General features: G+C 41.0%; 1 protein-coding gene across 4 annotated transcripts in view; it reads left to right on the top strand.

Annotated features, from left to right (window-relative positions):
• Positions 1-12078, top strand: part of LOC132980064 (unconventional myosin-Ic-like) — a 74309-nt gene that overhangs the window by 50138 nt on the left and 12093 nt on the right. For all 4 annotated transcript variants that reach the window (XM_061045967.1, XM_061045971.1, XM_061045970.1 and 1 more), the window contains exons 5-13: positions 183-263; positions 951-1130; positions 2427-2525; positions 4911-5021; positions 6349-6420; positions 6661-6780; positions 8575-8648; positions 9121-9226; positions 11722-11802. In XM_061045967.1, coding sequence (XP_060901950.1) covers positions 183-263; positions 951-1130; positions 2427-2525; positions 4911-5021; positions 6349-6420; positions 6661-6780; positions 8575-8648; positions 9121-9226; positions 11722-11802 — 924 coding nt within the window. The remainder of the gene's footprint in view (positions 1-182; positions 264-950; positions 1131-2426; positions 2526-4910; positions 5022-6348; positions 6421-6660; positions 6781-8574; positions 8649-9120; positions 9227-11721; positions 11803-12078) is intronic.

The raw sequence follows: 12078 nt of genomic DNA, 5'->3' as shown, positions 1-12078 counted from the left end.
TGTGTTTATGTGTCCTGCTGCTGTCTGAAACAAACACTGCAGATATAACTTTGTTTCTTACTGCTCACCCCCTCATCCACCTCTCTGTCTTCATCAAACTCCATCTCTCTACCTCTTCCTCCTTCTGTCCTCGCTCCTCTCCATCTCTCTCCTTTCTTCCTCCTGCTCTCTCCTCCCTCCAGGCCTTCGGCAATGCCAAGACGTTGCGTAACGACAACTCGAGCCGTTTCGGCAAGTACATGGACATCCAGTTCGACTTCAAGGTGAGCAGAACACTTTTACAACAGATTTAAAGAGGCAGCCTCTTTCACTTTACTCTGCAAGAAGTAAACAAGCTGTTTCACTGCTTTAACAGCAAGGTGAAACCTGTTTTATCAGCTGCTTATTAAACTAAATTACCACCTACAAAAGCAAATGAGACCATCAGAGTGAAGATATATTACTTTTTTTTATGTCTGTACCTCTGGGTTCATGGTCGGTGTCAGATGAATTAATTAACATCACGCTGCAGAAACTGCCTTTTTTTTACACTTTCCATTAAAAACGATCCACTGAGGGTGATACGTTTGACTGTTGAAGACAGCAGGAGGAGATTTTTATGTCATAAAACAACACTGACACATGTACAGGACATAATCAGCAGAGAGATAAGAGGTTCCTCTTTGTCCACAGGGGGTGCATAAATCAAAACGAATCAAAAAGTTAATTAGTGAAAGTGTTCATTAAAGATGCCTTAATTAAAGCTGGATTTAACATTAACATTTCAAACAGTGAAATCTGACTTACTACTATGTTCAGTTCATTTTTAGAGATCAGTAATGGACTTTAAAATCTCTGTCGACCTGCATGTTACTCTGTATCAATCCTACGTCAAACCTCAGTACCCCAGCCTCATCCTCTCCTCCTCCCCTTCCTCCCCCATCTCCCCCCGGCTTTTATCCCGTCGGCAGGGAGCCCCCGTAGGAGGCCACATCATCAACTACCTGCTGGAGAAATCCCGCGTGGCCCACCAGAACCACGGCGAGAGAAACTTCCACATTTTCTACCAGCTGATCGAGGGAGGAGAGGAGGACCTGCTGAGACGCCTCGGCCTGGAGAGGAACCCTCAGCAGTACCAGTACCTGGTCAAAGTAAGTCCTCAAGTTTGCAAATCAATGAAGATGAAGTAATGTTCCTGTACGAGTTGGTGCGATGAACACAATGGAAGAGCTTACATCTTCAACCAAAAGACAAAAAGAGGTCAAAAGGGCTGTTTATCCTTCCCTGCTCTGTGATCAATATATTTTGCAGCTTTTTTGTCCTTTTCCAATCACATACCTGCTCTCCTAATTCTGCAAGCAATTGAATTATATACTTGAATAAATAGCTAACCGATTAGCATAAGTTAGCAGGAAAAAAAATGGGAAAGTCTTGTGTGTCTTGGAAAAGTAAGGAACACAAAGAAATGTTATTTTGAAATAATTAAGTTTTAGCCTTTTCTAATCAGTTCTATAAAGTAAAAAATAGATTTTTATTTGATCAAATCAAATCCATTCGTAATGAATCGATCTGCATTTTAATGAACCGTACCCGAATCAGCTCGTAGCTCTAGAGCAGTGATACTCAAGTGTGGCTCATTTGGGACTAGATAGTAAAAAAAAAAAAAATCATAAGTAATTATTTAAAAAAGGGAAACATTGTCTGCAGAAATGATTCTTTGCAAGTCATGTCACTGTGTGTCCTGTACATATTTTAGGAAAGAAAGAGGATTTTTGATTGTGCCTCTTGCAGAAATATTTTTTTGTAAATGTGGCTCTTAAGTCTAACAAGGCTGTAAATACAGCACTGCTCTCTTTCTCACTGTCTTTGCCCTCTCAGAAGTCATTGGTCTGTACTCTGTGTGTGTGCGTGTGTGCGTGTGTGTGTGCGCGTGTGCGCGCGCGTGCGTGCGTGCGTGTGTGCGTGTGTGTGTGCGTGTGTGCGTGTGTGTGTGTGCCCAGTGGGAGTCGTGGTTAATAGGCTCTCTCAGTGTGACGGACGCAACTTTCCTCAGGGACAAAATCAGCCTTAAGGCTTGAGCTGTACCTTCCCTCATAGAGCACACACACACACACACACACAAACAGCTGCTGAGCAACAACACTTAACTTTTGTTTGCCAGAATAGGTGTTTACATCACATATAAACAGGTGTTTACATGTTAAGACCTATTTACACTTCACCTACTTTATTGAGTTTGCTCAGAAACTTCTCTCTGTGTTCAGAGTAGGACCCGACCAATAGGGATTTCTGGACCGATACCGATAAATCTACAAATATCATCGCAAAGCTGCAATAAAATTAGCCGATACTGATAGTCACTTGATATGCTCATATCAGCAGATATTATCGGCTGGCCGATTAATCGATCTGTTGTTGATGTTTCTACGTTTGTTTGTTTTCTAAAGGGTAACTGTCCCAAAGTGAGCTCCATCAACGACCGCAGTGATTGGAAGGTGGTGCGGAAAGCTTTGAGTGTGATCGGTTTCAACGAGGACGATGTGGAGGTAAGTCTGAAAGCTGTGTGAATCATGACGGATGTGTTTGTTCCCTCACACAGAGGAGCGTGGAAGTGTAAACAAGAGGAAATCTCAGGCTCAAAACTACTGAATAACCCTGTTAACACATTGAAACCAAAACATTCTCTGTACATGAACTTCATTTCAGATGTTATCTCTAAATCTGATTTTCAAATAGAAATTTAAGTGAACTTTTTTTACACCTTGTACACAAAAATGATCTCATGAAAAACAGCATGTTGGTTTGATCAGGCAGCTGGATGTGTTCAATGATAGCTCCTTCACTTACAGATCGCCATTTGAAGACAGAATACTGACGTCCCTGTTAAGCCTCACATGCGATGTGTACTGTAGGGCACTGATGCAGTATGGTTGGGCGACGTCGTCATGCCCCAGTTTTTAGTCTTTAGTTACTCTGTAGACAAACTTCAATCTTTTTAAAGTCTGATTTTATCGATCTTAACTATAATTCATCTTGCCTTTGATTTCATTTGGATGCATTGATTTCTTCGCTACGCTCTCAAACACTTGAGGAGTGTGTTTAATTTGTGCACTTCAAAAACAAAAACACTTTAGTGCAGGAGTTTTCTCTTTACCCTGAACAAAATGCAGCAGGTGGCAGCTCTGACCCCTAAACTTTGAAAACTTTGTTGATGTTTATAGTTGTGCAGAGAATGTAATTCTTACATAATTTTGACTTCTTTGACAAATTGTTGTCCCCAGATGTTTTCCCTAGATTACCGATATTTAAGATTGAGACTTTTCATGGCTGCACAACAGCTTTTACAATAAAGAGGTTTTATTACTCCGTATACAGACTTACAGTGTGGAAGTTTTTAATTAATAGTGTTTGTTACACAGTGCTATGTGGCTGTTATTAAATGGTGAGATCTTATTTGTGCTCTGTGTGGGAGTCCTCCTCCATGTTCACGAGTCTGGGCCGGCTGCCAGGGATTCTTAGATCTCACACAGCTTCTGAGGGAAGAGCAGGTGTGAGTGTGTGCGGCTCTAGTTTGAAACTCGCTGCACATTTATATCCTGTTCGATTCTTAAACCCTTGAAAACAGTCCAAGAGTGGATGCAGGAGATTTTGTTGAATAATCCTGTGTAGAACATATATATCTTACAAAGGGGCTAAGGCACAATTTGCAGTAGACACATACAACTTGTGTAGACGGCACTAAAGTTGTGAAGAAATAATCTATCAAAGACCGTTTAACAAAATGAATCATGGGCGCTGATTTCCCTCAGTCAGTAGCAGTGTTAACACAGTAACAAAAAATATATTCGTCAACAACCTTTTATCCGCAACAAAGACGAGACGTTGACCAGCTTATAATAGATCTTTGAGAATATAAACTCTGACAACACATGAGGGTTTTTTTTCACTGCTGAAGCAGGGGAGAGGAGAGATGTGTGTCCGCCACCAGGCAGAGATCAGGAGGTGTGTGTGTGTGTGTGTGTGTGTGTGTGTGTGTGTGTGTGTGTGTGTGTGTGTGTGTGTGTGTGTGTGTGTGTGTGTGTGTGTGTGTGTGTGTGTGTGTGTGTGTGTGTGTGTGTGTGTGTGTGTGTGTGTGTGTGTGTGTGTGTGTGTGTGTGTGTGTGTGTGTGTGTGTGTGTGTGTGTGTGTGTGTGTGTGTGTGTAGCAGAACGATGGAGAGAGCACAAGCAGACATGCTAACGAGCATTAACGAGCTAATGGTAACCTGTACAAACACTATTTTTGATAAAGCAGCAGCATCGTTATCAGCCTCAGGTACAGCCTAGAATGCAGTTTCAGGTGGTGCACCAATCTGACAGCCCCTCCCAAAAACTCTACCTGTTGCAGCCAAATTTCAGGGATTCAATTAAACAATGTGATGGTGCAAGCAGAAAGCTTAATGTTAGTTCATTGTTATTCATTGTCAGCCATGAGTGCTTTTCCAGAATTAATATGCATATTTTTGTTTGACAGGCTGGAATTGGAAGTGTACTCGCATTTAAAATCTCCCACACTGAGCACAAATAAGTTCTCACCATTTAATAACAGCCACATCACACTGTGAAACAAACACTATTAATCAAGGTGTTGGAATAGAGAAAAACTATATCTGCACATCTTTTGACGATTCCTTCTGCAGAGTTTGTGTCAAAGCCGACTTTATCTGTTGTGTCACTCATAAAGATAACCTCGGCAGTAACTTCAGAACTGTTTCATCTCACCGTGCGGCAGCCTCTCTCATCTCCTCACCTTTGTCCTTTTCTCCTCCTTTATGTCCCCACCCTTCACCTCCTCATACTCCTTATCTTTAATTCTTCGTCCCGTGTTGTCCTGTCTTGGCCTCACCCCCCCCCCCCCCCCCCCCCTCTCTCTTTTGTGTTTTCTACATGTAGGAGTTGTTGAACATCATCGCCAGCGTGCTCCACCTGGGGAATGTGCAGTACGGCGGGGAGGAGGGCAACGCCTGCATCACCTCTGACACACAGATAAAGTACCTGGCCAGGGTAAGAGGTTCAGAAACACTCCTAACAAAGGCCCAGACTAATTTTTATGAAGAACACTCTTGCAGTACTAGCTCTGTACATTTTGGATGATACAAAAAAACGGACTAAAATGTCAGTAGTGGGATGTTGGACATTCAAAATCCATGATATTTCCACCACTGTGCATCCAACCTGTCTGTCAAAATACAAGCAGAGGAGAAGAGAGGTGTGTGTGTCTACCAGACAGAGAGCAGGATAATGACACAGTGAGCACAGGTTCTACTAGAGGACACCCTCATTAAAGGCTTTATATGTGATTTTTTGATCCAGCAGATGTCGCCCTTGAGCACCAGCATGAAACCAAAACAACTCGCGCTGCATTGTTGTGTTAGCATGCTAATGCTAGCGATCTTTATTATGCTCTTATCTTCACACTTCATGTGATCTAGAAACACAGTTAAGCAGTGAGTACAGTATGTTATTCTTCTTTTCTCTAGTCCCTCAATTAAACAACTTTTATACACGAGGGGAGGAGTCAGCCGGCCGTCCGGGCGATGTAAACAAAGTGAAGATAGGACTCTGAAAACATCACAGACAGTGGGACTCGGGTGTTCATTGTAGACAGTCATGACTCACAGAGTTATTTTCAGAGGATATACTTTATATTACATTTAAGTGTGAAAAATCACATATACAGCCTTTAAGGTCTGTCTCTGACAGTTTGGTCTTAGACATGCACACCAGTAGCCTTCTAGAGGGGCTCTGGTAGTGCTCCTCCTTACAAAAAGGAGCAGATAGCGGTCCTGCCTGTGGGTTGATGCCCCTCCTACAGCCCAGTCCAGCTCTCCTCGTGTAACTGCAGGTCTGTTGGTATCTCTTCCATGACATTCTGGAGGAGCTGGACTACCTGTGCAACCTGACTGGGCTGCAGGTAGCGTCTCAAGCTACCAGTAGTGACAAGGACTGTAGCAGAACACAAAACTAGAGAAGAATCAGTCAGGAAGGATGAGGATAGAGATAAACTGTCTGTAGCCACCACATGTAAGACCACTCCCTGTTTGGGGGTTATCTTGTTTTTGCAGATTGATATCCCTGAAGTTCAACTGTCCCGGTGTTATACTGTGACGATTAAGTGTCCCTTTAATATTTTTCAGCGGTGTAAATGAATATACTTTGGATACAACACATTTCTTATTATCTCATTATTCATCATCTGACAGATCCCCGGTCTCATGAGCTGCTTGAAGTCTGACACTGTCTTTGGTGTCTGTTTACTCGACTGGAGGTCGTTCACGTTTCTTTGTTGAGGCTGGTTGTGATTTGTGCTAAAGTTGTTGTGCTCTTCCAGTTGTTAGGGGTGAACGGGTCGGTGCTGACAGAGGCACTCACACACAAGAAGATAATCGCCAAGGGAGAGGAGGTTAGTCTGGACACAAACTCTCATTGTCAAACAAGTGTGTGATAAGCATTTGTATACAAACCTTTCCTGTCTGTGTAATGTCTGCTCCACTTTAATGATATTCTAACTTGTCTGACTGTTGCTACTGTGTAACACTGTTATTGTCTCTCTGTCCTCGTCCTTCCTGCGTGTGCATGTTTTTGTTTCTGTGTTTGTGTCTTTGTGTGTGTCTGTGTGTGTGTGTGTCTTTTCCTTCATTAGTTGATGAGCCCGCTGAACCTGGAGCAAGCGTCATCAGCTCGGGATGCTTTGTCTAAGGCAGTGTACGGACGCACATTCACCTGGCTGGTTAACAAGATCAACGCTTCACTGACATACACGGTACTCTCACTCCCTGTTTACACAACAATTTTCTGCAAAAGACAGCAACCATGTGTTTTGGTGTTCGTTCACAATGCAACATTGTTTTGTGCATGAAATTGAATGTTTTGAAAACAGTTTCCAGAGTGCAAACTTTTGAAAAAGGCCCCGTCTCTGTCATCATGTACACTGGCAATATGCAGAGTTCCTCTGAAACAGAGATATGCTCATTATGGTTCCTATCAGTAGCCATGAACAAGCAGGTGGACAACAACAATGTTGGATGTCGTAGTAGTAATTCTGGTGTGACTCCAAGTCGACTTGAAATGTACTTGTTTTTCAGCTTAGAGTCACACGGAGTAGCAACCCCACATACCTAAACTCAAACATTTGTTTGTTAGCCAATTTTGTTTGTTTACACCGCTCTGGTGAAAAAATAGTATATGCACATGTTGTTTCATTACAAGACGCCAACTACTGGCCTGGCATGTATACTACAGATATTTTTAGTTTTTTTTGTGGATTGGTGTGCACAGCGGTCCGTCTCAAAACACTTTTCTCTGATCGCTGAACTTTTTTGGAAACACAAAACAAGCTTGCAAAGTTCTCATAAAGGATGTTTTTTTTTTAATCAAAGGGGAATTCCTGTATTTTGTAACCTAGTTCTTATTTTTACAAATGTTGGGGTTTAAATAACTTTAAGGAACTAATGCTTTAGAAGTATTTTTATTCATTCTGAAGATACATAAATCTGTCCGTACCTTTGGAGTCTTTCATCCTGAAGGCGGTGTAAGTGATGCTTTGCCTGCAGTACAGGACCGTGCGTATTGTTTTATTTAGCCTTGCTGTGCCAACCACCTTAACTCGGTGCTCTAAATATGTGAGTCACTGGGTTACACCATAACCCCTGTAGCCTGGTTTATCCAATCAAAGTGGCTGCACTAAAAGTCTATGTTTGTTTTGCCATCTTTCAGAACAAAGAAGTTGCTCGTCTACAACTGTTCAACCAGTTTTTTGTTGCTTTGTTTTTATGTGACACACAAACATCTTACATGTTCTTCAAAGTAAATGATTGCCTATTTGAAATGAGCCTTTTTGATGAAAATGATTTAAAGAGGGATTAATGTCTGTTTCTGTTTTTTATTTAAGTTTTACTGCTTAACCAAAAGGACTATCTCTGTAGCATCCTTTCAGTAATGCTGTTAGAAACCTCCAATATAAATTTGAACCACTCAAATGATATTTTATGCCACTATAGTGTATGTTTCTGCTAACCCTAATTTAAGTTTCAGGCTGTTTTTAACCCAGGATATAAACATGAGAACAATTCTTTGATTTAAAATAATTTAGTGGAGGAATGATTCCATCAAAATGAAAATCCGGACAAACTCCTGCAATTTTCCAAATGTAATTAATTTGTGCAGGGGTTTGTTTGTCTTTTTTCATGAACTCATTCCTACACTACAGTATACACCTGGCGCATGAAATACAGGTGACAAGTATTTAGCTAATTTTTAATCCAACACTGTTGTGCAATCAGATCCTGTTCAAATGTCATCTATTGCAGCACAGCTCCACCTTGTGGACATTTATATATCCACAAGAAGAACATGACCCAACATGTCTTAATATGTGATCAAAACATCATCTTACTGTGTCAGCTATTCATTTAAACATACATTATTACTGAGTGACTGGGAGACATATTTAAAACAATTCCTCTATTTCATTCTGAAATGATGTTTTTAGGTCAAATCTTTATCCATAAGTTAAATGTGTCCTCTTCTAAGTATATATTTTTTATTTTTCTAACAGGATGACTCTGTCAAGAATTACTCTGTCATCGGGCTGCTGGACATCTACGGCTTTGAGGTCTTCCAGCACAACAGGTAAAGTTTGACAGGCAGAATATAATGGTCATCACCTGAATATAACCTGATGCTATCCCACATCGACTCACCACAACGTCACACTTAAGATTTCAAAGGAGGCTGGCTGAAATAAGATGGAGTAAAAGTGTGATTGTTTTATTTTACAGTGTTAGACAGCTTTAAGTAGCTTTTAATTCCTGTAACTGTTAATATAGTTTTGACTTGAGTCTTGTCAGAGAGGTTACATGAAGCTTACTGTGACCATCTCGCTCCACTTAGAAATGAAAATAGCTGAAGGGGGGCATATCCCCTCCTATTGTAGAGGGACAGGGACAGAAGAACAATTAAATGGAGATATAACTGGCGCTGCACTTTCTTTAAATGAAAATGTACTGAGCGTCTGAATTATTTAAGAAATTATGTTATTTTTGTAACAGTGTGATTTGTCTTCTTTTCATTCAGACCTTGTGTTTGTTGTTGTGTGTTTCAGCTTTGAGCAGTTCTGCATCAACTACTGTAACGAGAAGCTGCAGCAGCTCTTCATCGAGCTCACCCTCAAGTCGGAGCAGGAGGAGTACGAGGCTGAAGGCATCACGGTCAGACATCCTTTACTTTCCCTCCTCTTTGTTTCCCTCATGTTAACACACCCTTTTTGTTCCTCCAGCACTCAAACTGTGTAAATAGCAAATGAGCTTGTTTCCTTATCAGCGCCCCAGGAGTGTGTTGGTCCTCAAATGAGGTGCGGTCCTTTCATGAGGACGCACCTTAGACCAACTAAAACCTGGTCTAAAGTCTAAGTCTGTGGTGTTCCTTTACGCTTTAGAAGGAGGGGCAGACATCAGAGAGTCCACAGTGCATTTCTACTGAGTTTGTTCCACACACACAGGATGCACAACAGCACACCCACTCCACAGTTTAATTAACATCAGTGCATCTGCTGATACATTCAAAAGTTTTTAATGTGACAGAGGGCTGAGAGACGACGACCGCCAACAAGCTCTCCTCCACGCATGCTCGCTCTGAAGTGTGTTCTGTCTAATACAACATAAACACACACACACTCGTTCTCATGCAACACTGAGTCAGATATTTAATCATTCTTATACTTAACTATGAGTGCCACAGACAATTAACAGATATTAATACAGACTAGATTCTAGAAAGTTTTTTTTATAGTTTCACTGTCAATGACTGTTAACCTTTAAGCCTGAAACTCGTCACCTTTCTTAACCTGCTCGTCTCTCCTCCTCCAGCGTCAGTTTAGGCTTAAAAAAAAAGCTCTTGAAGTCATTGTAGCTGCAGTTGTGTTTTCCATCTTGAAATGGGTTATAATAATGAATCACTGTTGAGGCTTTCACTTAATGTGATTTACAATAAGTGCTCTAATTATAGAGGATACTGCTCCATTAAACTGTCAGAGTAATGATGCCTTTAATTTATTCACATTAAAAAATCTTAAGTGGTGCATAAAAAAATGGCATCACAAAAGAGGAGTCCGTTGGGAAACGTCTCGGAGATCATGTCATATTTATCTTTTAACAACACAGAAAAAGTTCTTCAGGCTTTTATTTCCTCACAGCTGGATTATTGTAACACGCTTTTTACTATAGCGCCGATATAACACAACTCCACTGCACTCTTTGTGCATTTAAATTCTTCACTTTTATGTTTGTTTTGTTACAGTTTGTGTGTTTGTAACAAGGGCCTGTTGTCTTAGGTCTGGTAAAAAATGCACTGGTCAGGACGCAGGTTGTGGGAGACAGTTGGACAGACCTCTCAAAGAGCCCATTATTATCTGACATGAGGACTGTGGGCTGCTCTCTCTCTCTCTCTCTCTCTCTCTCTCTCCGACCTCTCTGTGCAAATGATGTGCCAGTTAGTGCACACATAAGCTAACTGTGCAGCATCCATGTGTGTCCACATACAAGTGGGTGAGCAGCGAGGCTGTGTGCCAGGATGCCTGACATTCTGCACATAACTACATTCACAGTCATCAGACAGCTTAGAATAGTTGTAGTTGTATCTAAAAGTCTGAAACGATGTTCAGGCTCTTTGTTTGAGCAGCTCTGTGTGAGTTCAATCGTAGCCGAGTTTGGACATCATTTCTAATTTAGGACAAAGTTTACGCTCTAGACTGTCTGCTATTCGTCAGCTGCAGGGACGTGGTCATTGAGGATTAGACAGTGATGTCATTGTTATATGGAAGTAGACTGTCCACTACAAATTTGTGTATCTGCTGGCGTCAACTTTGGTGTAGCTTGGTTGGACGTTAGAGCACTGCTCTATAAATTAAACAGCTACTGAAAAGACATTTGATTCAGAAAACAGCGACGCTACCACCAAGCTACTGGAAGATAAAGTTCAACTACTAAAGTTTCTGTTTGTTGGTTAACATAAGTTATTTTCAGCTGTTTGTCTTTTCAGGGACAGATAGAGACGAGAGTAAACACAGAAACAAACACTACAGGAAGTAAAATGCTGCTCACTGATTGGTCACATCAACTTAAAACCTTATTTCTGGGGCGCCAGTAGCCTTGTGGTTAGTGTGCGCACCATGTACAGAGACTAAAGTCATTCAAGCAGGCGGCCCGGGTTCAAATCTGACCTGAGGCTCCTTCCCCACATGTCATTCCCCACTCTCTCTCTCTCTCTCCCTGATTTCTTCCTGTATCCACTTCTCCTGTCTGTAAAATAAAGACATAAAAACCCCCAAAATAAACTTTAGAAAATAATAATAATAATAATAATTTCTAACACTATATTTTGGTTAGTTTGGATGTTATGCTGCTCAAGTTAAGATGAAACCTGTGTCTCCATGGTTACCAAACAATAACCAAAGTTACAAACTGAATAGTATACAGGTAGAGTTCAGTGTGGACTTAACACCAGAACTCAAGACTCAACTTAAACAGAGCTGCTGACTCAGGACAACGTGAAGAAAAACAGCAACAAACACATTTTAGTGATGTTTTTATTTCTGGATAACGCCAGTCAATGCCCATTATTGTATTTATTTTCTCTTTATGTAATTTGTAATGTGTGTGTGTTTGTGTGTTTGTGTGTTTGTGTGTTTGTGTGTTTGTGTGTGCAGTGGGAGCCGGTGCAGTACTTCAACAACAAGATCATCTGTGACCTGGTGGAGGAGAAGTTCAAAGGCATCATCTCCATTCTGGTGAGGAGACAAACATACCGTATATCTATATATATATATATATATATATATATATAGATATATACTTTATATACATCAGGCTTTAAGTAAAAACTAAATAAAGCAAAGACTAGAGAATTTGATCCCAGAATTGGAGAAGCTTGTAAAAGGCTGTTTTCGAAACTGCCTACTAAACTACGAGTACGTACCGATTTTGACAATAATACCTGGATATACTAATTTGGGAAAATCTACAGTATACATCAGACCAGTCTTCTCCCGATCTGTTTCCCACAA

Source organism: Labrus mixtus, chromosome 9 (assembly GCF_963584025.1).
Source record: "Labrus mixtus chromosome 9, fLabMix1.1, whole genome shotgun sequence".
Lineage (NCBI taxonomy): Eukaryota > Metazoa > Chordata > Actinopteri > Labriformes > Labridae > Labrus > Labrus mixtus.
The sequence above is the reverse complement of the archived record's forward strand: the minus strand, read 5'-3'. Positions and strand labels throughout refer to the sequence as shown.